The sequence below is a fragment of the Talpa occidentalis genome, unplaced genomic scaffold (assembly GCF_014898055.3).
Source record: "Talpa occidentalis isolate TD23 unplaced genomic scaffold, MPIMG_talOcc4v2.1 talOcc4.7, whole genome shotgun sequence".
NCBI lineage: Eukaryota > Metazoa > Chordata > Mammalia > Eulipotyphla > Talpidae > Talpa > Talpa occidentalis.
Window position 1 is genome coordinate 24,865,294 of NW_023605083.1, and position 20,488 is coordinate 24,885,781.

At 41.0% G+C, this 20,488-nt stretch overlaps 1 protein-coding gene across 1 annotated transcript; it reads right to left on the bottom strand.

The window, feature by feature from the left end:
- Positions 1-1,222: 1,222 nt before the first annotated feature.
- Positions 1,223-20,168, bottom strand: KCNV2 (potassium voltage-gated channel modifier subfamily V member 2). The gene is made up of 2 exons (XM_037494128.1): positions 18,792-20,168; positions 1,223-1,480 (listed from the first exon to the last, which is right to left on the bottom strand). Exons 1-2 carry the CDS (start codon positions 20,166-20,168, stop codon positions 1,223-1,225), a joined length of 1,635 nt encoding a protein of 544 aa, XP_037350025.1.
- Positions 20,169-20,488: the final 320 nt, after the last annotated feature.

Sequence of the window (20,488 nt, forward strand, 5' to 3'; positions counted from 1 at the left end):
TATTATCACCCATCCCCATGCGAATATTACAAGGTAGGTCTTATTACCCAGGTTTCACAGTTGAAGAAACTGAGATTTGGACAGTTAAAATAACCTGCCTTATATACAGCTGGTGCATCTGGACTTCTGACCGAGGTTGGTCTAACTCCAGGTCTTCTGTGGCCCTCTCCAGAAAATTAAGGAGGTTTTTTTTTCTTTAAAGTGAGAAAATTCTTCTCTACTTGAGTCTCGATATGTTTATTATGAAGCCACGAGAAGCGACAAGAGAAATGTAAGATGTTGCTCCTCTAAAGGAGTGTTCAAAAACAGGGCAGACACCCACAAAATGTAGTGAGTTAAAGAGCACTATGAGGCAGGCCAAGTTTAGGCCAAAATGAACATTTCTAGGGGTTGATCTTCGTGAATCAAGCATCCTGTGCGTACGTCTGCATCACATGCCCTTTCACTTTCAATCTGATAATAAAACATGCAAGGAGTTTTGATTATTATGGCTTTGTAGTATAGTTTGAAATCTGGGAGAATGATGCCTCCATTCCTTTTTTTTTTTTTTCCAGGAGGGATTTGGCTATTCGGGGGTTTTGGTGGCTCCATATGAATTTCATCAATATTTTTTCTATTTCTTTGAAGAATGACATTGAAATTGTTATTGGAATAGCATTGCATCTGTATATTGCTTTTGGTAGGATGGCCATTTTGATAATATTAATTCTTCCAATCCATGAGCAGGGGATGTCTTTCCATTTCTTTGTGTCTTCTTCTATTTCTTTTAACAGTGTTTTATAGTTTTCTTTGTATAGATCCTTTACTTCTTTTTTAGGTTTATTCCCAGGTATTTGATTTTTTTTGTTTCAATAATAAAAGGAATGGTTTTCTTGATTTCTTCACTCATACCAGGAATCTGGAAAACCTAAATAAGGGACCAGGAAAAAGAATAACTATAAGAAAGAAAAAATCAAAATCAACAAACAACTATGAACCAGAGACACACTATGGGGGTGTGGGGGAAGGAGGAGTTGGGGTCAAAATAAGGGAGTTGCAATTGTATGGGGAATATAAAAATAAAATGAAAAAAATGTATTCGGAAGAAGAAAAAATACACAAAATAAATAAAATTTTTCTACCAAATAAAAAAAAAAAAACATCCAAGGAGGAATGGAGCCTAGGCCTTCACGGGACCACCAGCTACATGTAGAAAATACTCACTCTGCTGTCTTGCGGTGGGCTATGGGCTGCTTCCAGCCACACACTCTGCCATCTTCTTTCTGGCTCTCTGCATGAATTCCACATTTCCCCTTTCCCTTCGGATCGTGGTGTACTCATAAGCCTTGAGCTTGCTGTAGTAATCAGAGAACTTGTTGTAGAGGATGGAAATGGGCATCCCATTGAGGATAATCCCAAAAGCAATGCAGAGGAAGGCAAAGAACCTGCCCAGGTGGGTCTCTGGGTACATGTCTCCGTAGCCCACAGTGGAGATGCTTACCTGTACAGGAAGGACGCAGCTGTTAGCACTGTGAGGAAGGGAGGGAATCGGGCAGACAAGTGTTCAGTCTCCCTGACGGGACATGTGGCTTGTGTTAACAGCGCCCCCCAGAGCCAGCTTTAGGAGGTACCAGAAAGTTTGCCTGCAGGTCCTGTGTGATGGCAAGAACACAAGTTTTGGAGCTAAAAGACTTGGGTTTATATCCTGACTATCACTTACATATTTTCTTTTCTTCAATATGGGGAGATAAGGCCTACTTCAAATGGTTGTTGTGAAGTGTGCACATGATAATCTGTCAAGTTTCTGGTACAGAATGGGCTCAATAAATGTGACCTTTTCCTTCCTGCAGCAGGGGGGGAGCTTTAGGACCAAAGTCCCTGGGTTTGCTACAACATAGAAGTCCTGGAAAGAGTGCTTTCTTCCAACCAGTCAGACCTGGGTTCAAGTCCTGACTCTGACCCTTGCCAGCTGAGTGACCTTGGGCAAAACATTCAGAGTCTTTAAGTCTGTTTGTACATCTGAAACAGGAGGATGATGCCTAACTCTCCGGAGTCTCACGAAGACTCAGTAAGGAAATGAATGTAAAGAACTTACCAGAGTTTTGGGCACATAAAAGGCGTTAAACTATACCTCCTCTGTGTCATTCTTCTCTCATCTTCAGAATGGAGACTGTTGAGTTGTTATGTAGTTGTTATGTCATTTCTGAGAGTTGTTACGTTAATATTTCTGAGATTTGTTATGTTACAGCACCATGAAGGTGCTTTAATTGTAGATATCTGGAGAAACACACTCATTATTTTGCAAAGGGATTGCTGTAAGATATCACCGACCAAAAGCATGCTCACCCTGCATAATATTCTTCCCATCACTCTTGTCATATGGCTTTAAATTTCACTAATTAGAGATCTATTTAGGTTAACAAGCTTCTGTTTAAAAATACAGATACCTGTGGGACTAGTTATCAGTCAGTGTAGGCTGAGAAATCCCAGGAAAATCTCTCAGGGTTTGTTTGTTATGCTTCATGTACCAAGACTTCCTTTTGTCCCCAGACCATTGCCAAACTGACTAAGCAGGTCTGTTACTTACTGTTGGGAAAAAATGTGTGTTGCACAACTCCAGGGGGCATTATTTGCTTCACTGATTTTTGCCATAATTTTCCAGCAGATGGTAGTAAAGTTCCTAAAGTTTTGCTGTTGATTCTTACTGAGATGGCCTTTAGCTTAGAAAAGTAAATATTTTTGTTTTGTTGATGCGAGAGTTCCTTTGAGCTTAGCGGAACTGTGAGTGGTTAGTTAGAACAGAATAGAGAGGGCCCAGCTGAGCAAATTGGCTGGAGCTGATGAGAACCACAGTTCCATCCAGCCTCTGGAAAGGACAAGGTTGTGCCTCTTCTTCAGGATGGGAGACACACCACCTCCCACTGCTCTCCCACCCGTGAGAGACCTGCTGAGGGACGGGCCGTGCATTCCCAAGGTGGGAGATCACCATCAAGCTCCTAAGAGGGGCAGGGTGGTGTAGATGAGGGTGAGAAAAGAGGTGTGGCACTTGACTCCTTGAGTCTGAAGCCATTTCCCAACTATGAGTTGGACAAGGTGCCTAAATGCAATTGCCTAAATACTCCTGTCTCAGAAATAGGCGTTTCAGTGTCTATTTCTGAAATGCCATGAGAATAGTAGTACTTACCTTTCTGGGCTGTTTTGGGACTTGAAGGAATGCCTGGCTCAGGGCATCTAGGCCATCATGTTCTTATGCTTATTAAACCAGTGACCATGCCACAAGGTCCTCCCTGGCTCCTGCTGAATGCCACGTGCGGGAGGTTGGACGGCTGCAGTAGAGAGTCTCCCTTCCTGCCTTCCGGACCAAAAGTTGATGAGAGGCAGTGATAAAGTGAGGTCATGGGTAGTCTCAGAGTGTGCTTGTGTGCTTTTGTGCCCGTGTGTGTGTTTCTTTGTCACAGGCCACACCAAAAGTAAGGACCTGGGTCAGATCTCTGTCCAGGCATATGAATCAAACAATAGCTGTTGTATGTCACTAATGTCATCGCTTACACGTCTGTACAGTTGTTGACCCTCGAACAATATGGGTTTGAACTACATGGATTCACTTGCACATGCAGTTTCTTACATAAGCACTTATAACAGATGATATAAACTTGCAATGTTGATAAATACAGTACAGCACTGGAAATATACTTCGTCCTCCTTATTTTCTTAACATTTTCTTTTTTTCAACTTACTTTATTGTAAGAATACAATATATAATATACATACAAAATACAGGTTAATTGTTTCTTCATGTTTTAGGTAAAGCTCAACTGCAAACCATTAGTAAAGTTTTGGGGGGGCATCAGAAATTACACATGGATTTTCGACTGTGTGGAGGGTGAGTGCCTGGCCCCTGTGCTGTTCAAGGGTCAGCTGCACTCTCTGTGGACAAGGCTAGAGTTTACAGAGTGACAGGAAGAGAGAGTTTTGGAACATGAAGCATTTACAAAAGGACAAAGCAGAGGTTTTGGGGTAAGCCCCCCAAAGGTGCAGGGTGGAGGCTACAGAGGAAGGAAAACAACTTAGACAGAGTATTGTGACGTTTTGAGCAATGTCCACACTGGCTTTGCTTCACTCCCAACCTCATTTTTTCTTTTCTTTTTTTTGGCTGAACTTTGAGTGAAGAGTCAAAAGCAAAGAGAATTGGCTTAAGAAAGACTTGATAGTTGATGTGTATAATATGGTCTAAATATTTTTTGTATATCTTAGATTTCTATTTTTAGAGAAAAGATCTTTTCTTTTAGGAGACTCTGTATAACAATTTCCAAAGCATTTGCTCAAAATGCATAGCTAATTTATTCATTGTCTGTTTTATGGATAATTTGACTCAATAAGTGATCTGCATTTTGCTCTTTGGCTTCAAGAAGAACTCAGAATCCCTTGGCCTTAGGGGATGTTTTCTCCATGTTCCACAGGCCAAACCACTTCTCCCTGGATGAGCATTAAAAATTGAAGGCCCTAAATTGACCCAGGTGACCTCACAAAGTGAGTTCTCATATTCAGGGGAGTTGGGTTTGAAAATGTGACCTTCTGAATATTAAAAAAAAAAAAAAAATGAAACAACTGGCTGGCTCAGCTATTCTGTAAAGTGGAAACTTACCATTCTGTTGAAAATATGCACGTTTTGCCTATTCGTTAGCTCCCCAAAGCCAGTATGAGCTCTTCCTCCAGCAGCTTACCCACTAATCAGCAAACCCTGGCCTGCTAAACATTACCAGGAGGACAGCGTCCATTTTTTTCTCTGAGCCCTTAGAATGACTATACTTGAAATTCTCCTTCAACAAGGAATGTTTAATTCCTTCATAACAAACTAGGCTTAGATAAAACCTTGGCACCTGGTAATGTACCTAGGTATTACAATCCCAAAGAATAAAAACTGATTTTTCAAAATATAACACCCCCTCTTATTTTCCCCAAAGAATCTGAGGTGGTAAAGATTAATGTTTTCTAGCTAAAATTACTAATAGCTCAGTGCATGCTGCCCTTCAAGGGATTTAGTTTCAAAGACTATACTTAGCATATTCATGCTGTTGTTGCTATAAATATCTTAGGAATTCCTCTTTTGGATTATAGTCTGCGCAAGAATCAGTAGCATGGCCTTGAAACAAGTAGTCTTATCCTCCTCTGGGTGCCACTCTCAAACTTAAAGGTCTTGACTATTTAAAAATATTGAATCCACTCTCAAAAAGGTAAAGATTTAGCACCATGAGAAAAAAAAAAAATAGACATGTCACAGGCTCTGAGGATAATTCCCCTGTGGAATTCAAAGAATGATCAGGGAAAGCACTGTTAGAATTAGGTCAGGGGTGACCACCTTGAAGAGAACCACCACCCTCATCTGTATATTAAAGTTCTGATGTGTGTATAAATTGTGTGCCAGGGGGAGATGTGTAAAAGCAAAGGCAAGTTTGGGATCTACTAATCTCTCTATAGTGTGGTTCATCACCTCTCCCCATAATGCCGAAGCTCTATCTTCTCAGCTTACTTGGTACATACAGTTCTATCATGGCCCTCTTGAGTTACACTGGCCAAGAGGAGAAGCATAGCTTAAAGAAAAAAAGGGGCTACCCCAAATCAGGAGTCTACAAGATCACAAGTCATATAAGAATCTAATAGCCATGACACCATTTACAACCCCTGTGCCATTTCTGAAGGGGCTAGACCTTTAATGTCTTCTGTACCAGCCATTTACCTGTTTCAGTTCCAAGCCTGACACCCTTCTGAACCCTTTTCTGTGATTTGCAGCTGGAAGTCTACAGAACACATTTCCCAGGCACCTTTGCCCTCTGTCTTCTGGTTGTGTTCTGCCAAAGAGAGACGTTGGGAGACTGGAAGGTGAATGAGGAGAGAATGATCTCTCTCTGTACTTGCAATTTCTGCTGTCATTCTCCAATAGCAGCAGGTAGCTGTGGCTCAGGCATCTCTTGGCTCTCCCACCACAGTGCAACCTGCGGTGCCATCTGAGGGGTCCCTGTAACAGTCACACAGTGGCTTCACCTCTGTACTACTAGGTTGGGCAACTCAACCTGTTCTTATTTGTTGCCCTAGTTCTAAGGCGGGCAGATACTTTCTCCGGCTACCAGTCTTTGGGTTATCTCACATTCCCGTTTTTGTTCTTGCAGTCTTCCAGCACCCATATATCTAACTCCCTGTGTCAAGTTCCCTTTGTTTTCCATTTTCCTGACTGTAACTTGACTGATTCTTCTTCCAAATTGGTCTCCTAAATCAAGCAAGCAATCAATAAAAATGAAACATAAAGTAAAATAAATCTCCGTGAACTTCTAAATGCCACCTATTTGCAAGGAAATGATAACATACCTTTAAGAAAACAAAAATGGGAGCAAGGTCTCTGGAGCATAATTATCTGATGCCCTGACTACAGATAAATCTTTTTGAAGAGTTGTTGTTGTTGGTTTGAAGAAATGAGTTCATGACACAGTTTCCCAGTTTGGCTTCTACAGCTTTAACTTGTTCTGGAAAGCTCAGAAGGAAATGGCTTTAGAACAGTCAAATTGTCCCTTTATACTTAAAAACATAGTCACACTGGAGGCCACTGATGACTGCCTCACCATAGAGCCAATTGTTCTCATTGAGCTGTGCCATGCACGTCCCACACCCAGGCTACCCGGATGGCCCCGAGATGCCTGGAGTTGTTCCAGGCATGGGCCTGTTTCTCTGGACACTCAGAAGTTCTCCCAAGATAGAACAGTTGACCCTTTTGTATGTTACACAGTCTCTCTCTTTTCTCCAGTAGAAAAGGGATAACTTCTGTTTTAATTTTCCAAAAACAAATCTGGAGGCAAAGGTTATTGTTTCCACGTGAAAAACATCATCAACTAGTCAAATATGGTAGCTTCTATTTATTGTAGATGGGGTGCAGGTTAGCATTTTACATATGTTTTCTATTACAGCAGTGCTTACAAATAACCTCCATTTGACAGATAAATAGGATGGGCTTATCTTTTATCCAAATGCAGGAGCGTTTGCAGACATGAGTGTACAGGAGGGATTTGTTTTGCAGCTGTAGAAGAATCCACAATAATGAAAATTACTGTATTCCTCTTAAAACCCTGAGCTGAATTACAGAGGAAGGTTGCAGGAACCTTGGCATAGAGACAGGGAAGATTATTAAAAACAAGTCAGATTTTGAGGTTGTCTGGAAGTACTAAAAACAGATGAATGAATGAGAGAATCTATCTCTGAAGGTGAATAGACCACATGGGATACAGCACTGGAGTGACACAAGAAAATATCAATCATATTTTTCTTTTTCCTTACATCATTGTTCTCTCGGATGCAGTCCCTGTTGTTCACCCACCACCATAGCACCTGTCCCTTGTGCTCTTTTCTCCCCTCTTTTGACCCCTCTCTCTGCCTCTCCCTTGCTGTATGCCTCAAATCTGTGGTCAGCTTGCAAGTTTTCTCTTTATCCTGACCCTTTTTTGGTTTTCCAATGTTCCACCTATAATTTAAACCATTTGATATTTTTCTTTTCAATGTATGAAAGTGTGTTTTCTGAGGCATATAAATGAGCAGCAACACCTTACTGTAGTAGAATGAGTGTATTACATCTGAAACCTATACACCTGTAAATTTTATTTTATATATTTTTACATCATTTTTCATTTTTGCACAATGTATGCATTTTCATCTTGGTTATAGTCCCTGTACAATTCCCCCCCACCTTGTTTTGACCTTAATCCCTCCTCACCTCCCCCCCACAGTGTGTGTCTGGTTTATAGTTGCTTGTTGATTTTGATTTTCACTTTATTATAATTAGTCATTTTCCTGATCCCTTATTTAGGTTTTCTAAATTCCTGCTATGAGTGAGACCATCTGGTATTATTCTTTCTTTCTGGCTTATTTCGCTGAGCATGATTCCTTACAGCGCCATCCATGTTGCTGCAAATTGCATGTGTTTATCTTTTTTGAATGCTGAGTAATATTCCATGGTGTATATGTACCACATCTTCTTGATCCAGTCATCTATTTTTGGGCATTTGGGTTGTTTCCATAGCTTAGCTATTGTAAATAGTGCTGCTATAAACATAGGGGTGCAGGTGCCCCTTTTAAATTAATGATTCTGTGTCCTTTGGGTAAATACCTAGGAGTGGAATTGCTGGATCATATGGAAGCTCCATCTTTAGCAGGTTGAAGAATCTTCACACAGCTTTCCATAGTGGTTGGACCAGTTTGCACTCCCACCAGTGGTGCAGGAGAGTTCCTTTTTCTCCACATCCTCGCCAACATTTGTTGTAGCTAGATTTTTTACAATGTGCCATTCTCACTGGTATAAGATGGTATCTCATTGTAGTTTTGATTTGCATTTCCCTGATTACAAGTGATGCTGAACATTTTTTCATATGCCCTTTGGCCAATTGTGTTTCCTCTTTGGAGAAGTTTCTTTTTAGCTCTTTTGCCCATTTTTTGACTGGATTATTTACTTTGTTTTTGTTGAGTCTCTTCAGCTCTTTGTAGATTTTTGTGATAAGTCCTTTATCATTAGTGTTGTGTGCAAAAATTTTCTCCCAGCTGGTGATCTCTTTGTTTTGGTTACTGTCTCTTTTGCTGTGCAGAAGCTCTTTAATTTGATGTAGTCCCATCTGTTTATCTTTGCCTTCACTATCATTGCTTTGGGTGATGAGTCTTTAAATGTTGCTGAGGTGCATGTCATGTAGTGTTTCACCTGTATTTCCTTCTCTGTATTTTAGGTTTTCATGTCTTATGTCTAGTTCTTTAATCCCTTTTGAGTTGGTTTTTGTGCATGGTGTGAGGTAGTAGTCAGATTCATTCTTTTGCATGTAGCAACTCAGTTTTCCCAGCATCATTTATTGAACAAACTTTCTTTGTTCCATTGCATATTCTTTGCTCCATGGTCAAAGATTAGTTAACTGTAAATCTGTGGGTTTATATCTGGATTTTCTATTTGGTTCCATTTATCTGTGTGTCTGTTCTTGTTCCAATACCATGCAGTTTTGATGATTATGGCTTTGTAGTATAGTTTGAAATCTGGGCGTGTGATGCCTCCTTTCCCTTCTTTTTTTTTTTTTTCCCCCCAGGAGAGCTTTCGCCTCTGGGTTTTTAGTGGTTCCATGTGAATTTCATCAATATTTGTTCTATTTTTTTTTGAAGAATGTCATTGGAATTTTTATTAGAATAGCATTGAATCTGTAAATTGCTTTTGGTAGGATGGCCATTTTGATAATGTTAATTCTTCCAATCTATGAGCAGGGGATGACTTTCCATTTCTTTGTGTCTTCTTCTATTTCTTTTAACAGTTTTATAGTTTTCTTTGTATAGGTCTTTAACCTCTTTTGTTAGATTTATTCCCAAGTATTTGATTTTTTTTTGTTTTAATAATAAAAGGGATGGTTTTCTTGATTTCTTCTTTAGATTTATTGTTTGTGTATAGGAAGGCTACTGTCTTTGTGTGTTGATTTTGTATCCTGCTACTTTACTAAATGGATTGACTAATTTAATTAGTTTTTCAGTGGTGTTTTTGGTGTTCTCTATGTATATTATCATATATAATATGAATAGTGAATAGTTTGTCTTCTTCCTTCCCTATTTGGATTCGTTGTATGTCTTTCTCTTGTCTTATTGCTCTGGCTAGGACTTCCAGTATTATATTGTAAAGCAGTGGTGAGAGTGGACATCCTTGTCTTGTTCCAGATCTTAATGGAAATGCTTTCACTTTTCACCATTGAGAATGATATTGGCTATGGGCTTGTCATGTATGGCCTTTATAATGTTGAGGTATGTTTCTTGTATCCCGAGAATTTCAAGGGCCTTTATCATAAATGGGTGTTGTATTTTGTGGAAAGCTTTCTCAGCATCTGTTGATATTATCATATGGTTTTTATATTTCTTGTTGTTGATGTGTTGGATTACATGGATTGATTTTCAGATGTTAAACCATACTTGTGTCCCTGGAATAAATCCTACTGGTTGTGGTGAATTATCTTATGGATACATTGTTGGATTCTGATAGCTAAAATTTTATTGAGGATTTTTGCATTAGTGTTCATTAAAGAGAATGGCCTGTAGTGTTCTTATTTTATGTTGTCCTTGTTCAATTTTGGTATTAGTGTAATGTTGGCTTCATAGAATGTGTTTGGTATTATCCCTTCCTTCTCAATTTTTTGAAAGAGTTTATGTAGGATAGGCACTAATTCATTTCTGAATGTTTGGTAGAATTCATTTGTAAATCCATCTGGTCCTGGGCTTTTGTTTTTGGGGAGGGTTTTGATTACCATTTCAATTTCACTACTTGTAATTGGTCTGTTTAGGTGTTCTATTTCTTCTTTATCTAGCTTTGGGTGATTGTAGAATTGTAGGAATTTGTCCATTTCTTCTAGATTGTTGAGCTTGTTTGCATATAACTGTTCATATAACTGTTTCTCCCGTTTTTTCTTTGTGAGCCTGGCTAGGAGTTTGTCTATTTTATTTATTTTTTCAAAGAATCAACTTTTGGTTTCATTGATCTTTTGGATTGTTTTTTTAGTTTCAATTTCATTTATATCTGCTTTGGTTTTTATTATTTCTTTTCTTCTACTGATTTTAGGGTTTTTTGTTGTTCTTTTTCTAGTTCTTTGAGCTTTGAGATTAGGTTGTTTCTTTGAGTTCTTTCTTGTTTCTTGATGTGAGCCTCTTTTGCTATATATTTTCCTCTTATTACTGCTTTTGCTGCTTCCCATACATTTAGGAAATTGGTGTTCCTCCTTGTCATTCAACTCAAAGTATTTTTTAATTTCTTCTTTGATCTCCTTATTAGTCCAGTGGTCTTCCAGTAGTGTGGGTTTCAATCTCCATGAGGTAGGAGGGTTCCTTGCCTTCTTTTTATGGTTTATTTCTAGTTTGATGCCTTCACAGTCAGAGAAGATGGTTGGTATGATTTCAATCTTGGTGTATGTGTTGATGTTTGTCTTGTGTTCCAGTATGTGATTGTTCCTGGAAAATGACCCGTGTGCTTTTGAGAAAAATGTGTACTCAGATTTTGGGGTGTTTAGTGTTCTATAGATGTCTGTTAAGCCCATGAGGTCTAGATTCTTATTTAGAGTTTTAGTGTCCTCACTTATTTTTTGTCTCATTGATCTATCTATTGTTGATAGTGGTGTGTTGAAGTCTCCTATTACATATGTGTTTTCTCTGATGTCTGTTTTCACAGATGATAATAGTTGTCTGATATATTTTGGTGCTCCTTCATTTGGTGAGTATATGTTAATGTGTGTTAATTCTTCTTGAAGTATTGTCCCCTTAATCATAATGTAGTGACTGTCACAGTCTCTTTTTACCTTTTTGAGTTTGAAATCTGTTTTATCTGATATAAGTATAGCTGTTTCTGCCTTCTTTTTTGGTCCATTTGCTGGTAGGATTGTTTTCCATCCTTTGAGTCTATTTTCATGTTTTGTAGTTAAATGTGTTTCCTGGAGACAGCAATAGGTTGGGTTTTGTTTCTTAATCCAGCCTACAACTCTGTGTCTTTTTATTGAAGAGTTTAGTCCATTTACATTTAGAGTTAATATTGATATGTTAGTGTCTATATTTGCCATTTTGTCTTTTTTCTGGTTTTATTTATTTTTTTAATTAATTATTTTTGTTGTTTCATTCTTATTCATCCCTCTGTTGGTTCTGGCTTTAGGACCCTGGTAGTATTTTTTGGAGTAGGGGTTTAGTCATAATGAAATTCCAGAGTTTCTGTTTGTCTGGGAAGGTCCTTATTCTTTCTCCAGAGAGGAAGGAAAGCTTTGAGGGATAGAGTATTCTTGGTTGTCATTTGTGGTCTTGGAGTTTGTTGACTATGTCCCTCCACTCTCTCCTTATCCGTAGTGTTTCTTCGGAGAAGTCTGATGTCCGCCTGATTGGTTTTCCTTTGTATGTTATCTGTTTCTTCCCTCTGTCAGCTTCATTATTTTTTCCTTGTCTTGGATTCTTGGGAGCTTTACTATTATGTGTCTTGCTATATTTTTCCTTTCATCATGGAAGTTTGGTGGTGTTCTTGCTTTTTGTATGTCTATTTTCAGCTCCTTCTTCATGTTTGGGAAGTTCTCTTCAGTTATTTCCTTGAATATTTTCTCTGTTCCTATGTCTCTCTCCTCTCCTTTTGGGATTCCTATAAATCTTATATTTCCTTTCCTCATGGAGTCAGATAGGTCCCGAAGTCTTTCTTCATTCTTTTTCCTTCGTACTTCTCTTTCCTTATTCGTTCTTCCGTTTCATCTATTCTGCTTTCACTGCTTTTCCCGGAGTTCTTTAACTCCTCCATTAATCCTTTGATCTACATTTCTTTCACTTCCCTCTTTAGGGACTCAATTTCATTCTTCTGATTGTTGATTATTTCCCCCTTATCATTGTTTTCCTTTATGACTTCTTTCAGTTTTTTTAATCATGGCAATTTTAAATTCTCTATCTGGGAGGCTCAGAAGTTCTTCCAAGTCACTGTTGTTGCATTCTGGTGGATGATTTTCTTTTTGTTGTGTGTCTTTTCCTTGAAGACTTGCTTGGTTGCTTGTAGTTTTCTTCTCCCTGCTACTTGCTTTCTAATTTGTTCCATGCGTTGGAACACTGTGTCACTGGTACTGGCTGGCATCTTTTTGGTGTGCTCTTTCTGGGATGTCGGAAACTGGTAGTCCAATCGAGTCAAAAACTGTTATGCCAGAAGTCCAGTAGGGCAGTGGTATTATGACTATGTTAGTGGTTGCTGTCACAGAAAATCTCCTCCTTCTGTATTTGTTTAATTCCAGAGATGGGTCTTGCAGTCTCACAGACTGCCCGGGCAGTGGCTGGATCACCTGCTGGGCTCCAAATTGCTGGATCCCCCTCTGGGCTCTGACTGGCAGCCAGATGGGGCCTGGCTTGTGGGGGCTTTTCAGCTCACCTCTGGCTGTGGGGGTAGCCCTTTCCCGGTAAATTATTTTAAGTTCATGTTTACTTCAATAAAAAGAAAAGCAGTTCCCTGTATCTTCCTGTATCTGAGCTCTTTACCATATAACTTTGTAGAGTGTTATTACAGTGGCTAGGTTAACCTGCTCTGCCCTGTCACTCTGGGTCTGGCTTTGTAAAAATTGCTCTGGCCTGTGGGTTAAGCAAATGGCATGAACATAAACATATCCCATGCCTGCCGGCCTGGGCTTGCACACACATTTTTTTCTCTCGTCTTTTGCCACGGCCAGGGATACATGCCATCTGGAGGATGGAAGATGTAGCCTGATCTCCTCCTTCATTCCACTTTTCCACCAGCTGACCATCAAACACATAAAGGAATTACACCAGTCCAAATGAGACGAACTTCTAGTTGAATCTAGCCTAAGTCATTGACTTGCAAACTCATGAGCTAGATAAATGCTTTGCATTTTAAGCCATTGTATTTTGGGGTGGTTTGTGACACATCATTGTTGTGGTAAATGCTTTGCATTTTAAGCCATTGTATTTTGGGGTGGTTTGTGACACATCATTGTTGTGGCAATATATAACAATTTATGAACAGCTAAATACTCATTTATCATGAGTGTATGCTCAAAATTACATGATGTATGATCAGTAAGATGCTTAGAGACCATTGCATCAGAGTTACTTTTAGGATTCCATTTCTCAAATTCTCATGTCTGTTTAATCTTGTCTATTTAGATGAGTTTCTTATTCATATTTTATTTATTCATCTTCTCTTAGAGAACTTCTCTGACTCTGCCATCAAAGGTAGGTTCTGCCACCCATTCTTTACCCTATTTTCCTATAAGAGAGAAATACCTGAAATTATTTATTATCTTTCTCCTTTAGAGTATAAACTCCAGGAGGGAAGAATGTTACTGTCTTTTTCTATTACTTGGTATCCCTACTCTTTGGAGTACGACTTGGCACATTAGAGATGCTCCAGAAATTCTCACTCAATGAATGAATAAGATAGATTTTTGTAGGTTACATGAAGAATGGGTCCTAATAATTTGTATCTTTTAACTGTGTCTATATAAGGATACATGGTATATTTTTAATATTTTCTGCTTAAATATTTTATTATTAAAGATTGGTTTTATCCCTGGAGGTCCTAAAATTTTGGCTGTTAAATTTTTTAAAGTGTGTTTTGCTTTTTAAACCTGATTATTCACATAAGGTCTGATCAATGTTATATTTTGGTTAGATTTTTTAGCCTATTTTAGTTTTAAATATTTTTCTTTTTATCGAAGTAACATGAACTTAATTTACAATAGTGTATATAGGTTTCAGATGTATAGTGTCTCGCCTCAGCTACTGTATGCATCACCCTTTGTATTGAAGTAATGCTGCCTTAGAATAGTATAAGCCTCGGGTATTCAGCATTAGAAATCAATGTATGTATGTATGTATATACTACAATAAGTTTGCCACCAAAAGTCCAATTCTCTCCTTCACCATACAATATTCCCTTTTATGGATTTACCCACCTCTTTTTCCCAGTTCCCTCCCAGTTACTGCTAATTTGGTCTTATAGTCTAAAAATTTATTTTTTTAAAGATTTATTTATGCATACAAGAGCTGGGATGTAGGCCAGAGGTGCGGGGATATGAGGTGAGAGGATTCACCAGAGACAGTGGGGAGCAGAATGGGTGGATCTACTGAAATACACTACTGAGGGGAGCAGCTGGCAAGATAGGAGTGGTCTGCTGCACCATGTGGGTAGCTCCCTGACTGGGATAAAACTTGTGCTACAGTGGCTATTGATAGCTTCATAGTGCTGAGACTTAACCCCTTGCACCACCAGCGAGGCCCTATTTTTGTTTTATTTAAAGTCATTTTTTTAAAGATTTATTTATATATACATACAAGAACTGGGGTACAGGGCAGAGGTGCAGGGAGGTGAGTGAGAGGATTCATCAGAGACAGAGTGAGGAACAGAACAGGCAGACTGACTGAGGCACACTGCTGAGGGGAGCAGCGGGAGAGTAAGGAGAGGTCTGCTAAGCCATGTGGGTAGCTCCCTGGCAGGCTGGGGATAGAACTAATGCCGTAGTGGGTGCGAATAGCTTCATAAGGTGTGTCTTAACCCCTTGCACCACCAGGGAGCCCCCATTTTAGTTTTATTTAGTTTATTTAAATGTTTTGTTTCTCTGTGTACCACATATGAGTGAAATCATATTGTTTGTCTTTCTCTGATTTATTATACTAAGCATAATAGCCTCTAGGTCCATCCATTTTTGCGAATGGCAGAATTTTATCTTTTTTCTTTAATAGTTGAGTCATATTCCATTGTGGACATATACCACATTTATCTGTCAATGGTCACATGGGTCGTCTAGCTCTAGGCTGCAAAAAGTGCTACAGTAGCTGTGGGGGTACATATATATCTTCAAATTAGTGGGAAACAAGCCATTTTGTTTATATCATTTTGATGGTGTTCTTTCTCTAGCTCTACTGAGATATATGAAAGTTTATTACATAACAATATCATCAGAATTATAGAGAAGATCTGGGTTAATAATATATTTGTCTTGGAGAACCTGGCAATTCTATAATATTCAAGGGTAATTGTTCCCATTGTTTGCATAGTCTCGTTAAGAAATAAATACAAGCTATCTGTCTTTTATCTGATTAATAATGATTTTTACTAGTATAGATAATTCTCTGAAAATAAAATGACAAGGACCATTTGTAAAGGTCTTAGTTAATATTGAGAAATGCTAAGGCTGGAATATGCAAGTTTCAGCTTGCAAAGATAGTACCTAATAGAGATAATAACCACAAAAGAAGACTCACATTTATAAAGGTAGTAATTACTAAAATTTGTTATAGATTAAAAACAGAAAGGTGATTCAGGTTTTCTAGTAAAATTGACGGAAAACACTGATCTTAAGTTAAATTAGTTCATGTACAAAGAAGACAACTTGAATTAACTTTTAGACTTGATTGTATATTAAACAGATTGAGAAATTAAATGTGATCAATAGGCATTCACCTCAGGCAATTAAAATAAATATATCCACTATTTGCAGCAGAATCCTCATCAAAATTCATTAATACATTCAAGGTAAAAAAGTTTTGTAGGTCAAAATTATAGTATCAAAGAGTCCACCAGGCTCAGCTCATGTATGCTAATCTTCTAAAATATTTGGGTGAATGGAAACTTGACTTTCTAAAATGTGGTATTATATCATCAGCATGTGGATTTGTTCTTTTCCCTTTCTGCTTTACTCACCTCCAAAGTAAATGTCATTTGCTGGGGACACATCCTCCTCCATCATCCCCATCTGTACATACAGTTTATGCACTATGGGGATGACCTTTCATCATTTGGAATATGATCAGAGTGGCATTTGGCTAGCTCATTCGGAAGAGCCTAATGTCCTGGCACCACAGGAAGCTCCCCAATCCTGCTGTACATATGAGTGTTCTGCTTTCCAGGGACAGAGAATCAGTGAACATCCTCCTCTTTTAGGGACAAGGAAACCAAGGACTGGAAGTGAGGGAATGAGGTTTCACAGTTAATTTCTTAGGGTCACAGTTAATATAGCAGATTTGAGCTAGAATATAAATTCGCCAACATGCTACACTACACCATTAGTAATGCTGAGTTGGTTTGTCTTGTATGTTCACACCAGGCTGTGGGTTCTGACGTGTCTGATGTTAATGCTGACAATACATACTTTCTGGAAAAAATGGTTATATTTACTTAATACCTTTAATGGCATTACAAATATGTACTTTTAAAAAAAAAGTTAATTTTTGTGTAGAGAATGGGTGTGGGCCAGAGGTGTGTGGGGGCAGGGGTGGTGAGAAGATTCACCAGAGACCGAGTGGAGAACAGAATAGGTAGAATTGACTGAAATGCACTGCTAAGAGGAGCAGTGGACACTCCTAGGCCACTAGGGACACCCATAAATAATCTACTTTTAAAAAAAGAAAACCATTCACCCAGTTCTTTCCTTTGCATGTGTCACTGACCTGAGAAGACCCAATCAGCATTTCCAGGCATTATGGGACATCTCAGGGAGTTAAAATATGATATTTGAGTAAGAGGCATACATTGTAATTTTCAAAATGGCAAATATCAAAGAAAACAATAACAAGTAACTAATTTACTAATTGCAAATTAGGCAAGTCATGCAGAAGAACTAAAACTTGAAAGAGACAGTGCTAGGCATGGAAAGGGCATGGATTTCAGATTAGGACAGGCACGGGTTTCAATTGTGCCTACCTTTAGTGACATGTCTGCACTCACACTCTCTGCACCTTAATCCAACTAGCTGTGAAATGGGGTAATAATAATAATACCTGGTCTTCAAAAGAATTTTAGTGATAAAGGAGGAAGTTGCAGTTTTATATCTTCTTTCCACACTCAGATTTAGCCTACAGTCAGGAGTACTTCAGTTAAGGTTGACCTCTTTAGCCAAATCTCCCTTCCTTTTATAAACTTACTTACAGTGTCCTACAAAAATGGAAACCACTTCCAAATTGTTCTCTTTAAAAAAAAAAGTGATTATAACCACATCACATAGTTCTAATGGTAAAAGAAGATAAACTTTAGAAGACACTTAACAGGTATTCAATTTTTGTTTATTTTTTCAATATTTGTATAACATATATCTGATAAGGGACTGATATGACCCAACAACATGAAAACAAATAATCAAATCAGAAAGTGGATAGAGGAGTCAAATACTTCTCCACATAGACATGCAGAGGGCCAACAGGCACATGAAAAAGTGCTCATCATCACCTATTGCCAGGGAAATGCAAATCAAAACCAGGAGATTCCATCTCATACCTGCGAGAATGGCCCATATCAAAAAGACCTGAAACAAAAGCGTTGATGAGGATGTGGAGAAAAAGGAACACATGTGCACTGTTAGAGGGAATGGAAACTGATCCAGCCACTATGGAAAGCAGTATGAAGGTTTCTCAAAATATTAAAAATATATCTACCATATAATCTAGCAATTCCACTCCTAAGCCTCTACTTAGAGAATGCAAAAACACTAATTCAAAGGGATATATGCACTCCTGTGTTCATTGCAGCACTATATACAATAGCTAAGTTATAAAACAACCTCAGTGCTCCACAACAGATGAGAGGATAAAGAAGATGTGGTATATATATACACACAATGGGATACTATTCAGCTATTAGAAAAGATGGACTCTTGTGATTTATGCTAAGAGAAATAAGTCAGGAGAAAGGCAAATATCAGATGACTTCACTCATTTGTGGAATATAAGAAACAAAACAAACCCTAGAAATCTGACTGTAGAGTTGAGGCTATTGGAGGGGATGGCTGGGGGTGTGAAATAAGGGGAATAAGAGGCCCATTGGGTTACCGCGGAGTATTATGGGTGCTTTGGAGTTAGGGCAGTATACCCACCAGATAATATGCATCTCGAGAGCTGTGACTCTATACTCCTAGGTCTTATATAGTGTTGTAAACCAATGTTACCTCAACAAAAGCCTAGCATTTTAAAAAAGGACAGCAGGCATTCAATAAGTGGCAAACAACCAGAATGATGATGAAGCTTCCCACATATGCCTCCTCAAAATCTACCTATCTAGGGTTTTCAAATTAAATGTAGATTTGGGGGATTCCTAGAATCAAGTCAAATTTAGTTACTGGACTACAGTGTCTATGAATTTCAACTCTATAAATACTCATCTCTTCTTGCTTGCTGGAAAGGGAATGTTCACTGAGCAAGACAGGGCCTATCAGGGTCAAAAGACAGATGACTGATAAAAAAAGGAAAGGGTCCAGGATCAGCTTCTGCTGGGTTGGGAAGAGGGCGGGGGACCCACGGGTGATGGTACTCACCGTGGCCCACCACCAGGCGTGGGGGATGCTGGTGAAGTTGGTACCCGGCACGTCATGCTCCACGGAGTAGGCGGCCGCGGAGAAGGCGAAGACGCCTATGGCGATGAAGAGCAGCAGGCAGCCCACCTGCTGGTAGCACTGGCGCAGCGTGAAGCCGAAGGCGCGCAGGCCGGTGGAGTGGCGCGCGAGCTTGAGGATGCGGCAGATGCGCAGGAGGCGCAGGAGGCGCAGCACCTGGCCCACGCGGCCCACCGTCTCGAGGTCGTGCTCGCGCGGGGAGTCCTTGCCACGGCCCGGGGCCTCGCCCGTGACGCCCTCGAGCAGCAGCTGCAGGTAGAGCGGCAGGATGGCCACCAGGTCCACCAGGTTGAGGGCGCTGCGCGCAAAGCGCCGCAGGTGGGGCGTGGAGCTCAGGCGCAGCAGGAACTCGAGCGTGAAGAAGGCCATGCACGCCCTCTCCACGTGCTCCAGGAGGGGCCGCGGGCCCGCGCCCTGCCCGGCCGGCCGCTGCATCTCCTCCACCGTGCTGAGCGCCAGCGCCACGACGGAAATCAGCACGAAGAGGCTGGAGACGACCCCGATGACCTTGGCGGCCACGGAGGAGAAGGGCTTCTCCAGGAGATTCCAGAGGCATCGGCGCTGTGGCCCGAAGAAGCGCAGGTCTCGGAAGAGCTCGTCGGCCACCTCGGCCTGCGCCTGGGCGCGCAGCTCACGCTGGATCGTCAGCTGCTCGCTCAGCTCCTCGCGCCGCTCCTCGAAGCAGATGCGGCAGCAGCGCGGGGTGCACCTGAGCCGCACGCCCCAGTAGCCCAGCTCCTCCAGGAAGCCGCGCGGGCACAGCTGGTCGCGCACCAGCAGCAGCCCGGACGCGTAGAAGTTGTAGACCAGCTGGAACACCGCCGGGTCGCGGTCGAAGAAATACTCGTCGTCCCGCGCCTCGTAGTCGTCGCACAGGCCCAGCTGGCGGCTGCGGCCCTTGGCGGTAACCAGGCGGCCCAGGCGGGTCTCGGGGTGGCGGGCCAGCGCGCGGCGGGCCAGGCGGTAGCTGTGGCCGCCCACGTTCACGTTCAGCGTGGACGATGCGCTGAGAAGGTCGTCGTCGTCCGGCTGGGAGGTGGTGGCCTCCTGTGGCTGCTGTCCCTCCACAGCTAGATCCTTGTTCCACGCTTCCTCGTCCCCAGCCTCGTCCTCCTCGATGTGATAGTTGCAGTTACCCTCGGCCCACGGTGGAGCGCTGGCCTGGGAACCAGAGTGGGCCCCCGTGGAGCAGATGCTTCTGTGCTGCTGGCCGCCCCCAGCTTGGGTTGTGACCTCACTCTCCGTAGTAGTCCAGGGCTCATAGCTCCAAGACCACCTTCTTCCGCTCTGACTGAGCATGGCTGCAGAATCGTGCCTCTTGCTGGTCCGCCTGGCTCTGGAGGGCCCTAGCCTGCTCACTGCCACTAGCAGTTCTGACCACTGGCCCCGCGTTGTCCTAAAGAGACAAGACTGCAGCAACAGACCAAGGGCCCAAGCTTTGCCCTCCCAGCTGCCCTGGGCGCCCCAACCCAGCCTGCAGGGTCTGCACATACATGCAGAAGGCAGCTGTTGACAGCGCTAATCTTGCTGAGAGGGACGATGCAAGTGTTAGAAGGGATTTAGAGCCTCTTAGCCTGTTTCCTCCTCCCTCCTGCCATTATGTGTGAAGTACAGGATGA

What these genes read in the sequence shown, in the direction of transcription:
- KCNV2 (XM_037494128.1), bottom strand. Translation starts at nt 20,168, where the DNA reads ATGCTCAGTCAGAGCGGAAGAAGGTGGTCTTGGAGCTATGAGCCCTGG. An exon ending in ACGCCTGGTGGTGGGCCACG is followed by an intron (nt 1,481 to 18,791) that starts GTGAGTACCATC and finishes CTTCCTGTACAG; the next exon opens with GTAAGCATCTCCACTGTGGG.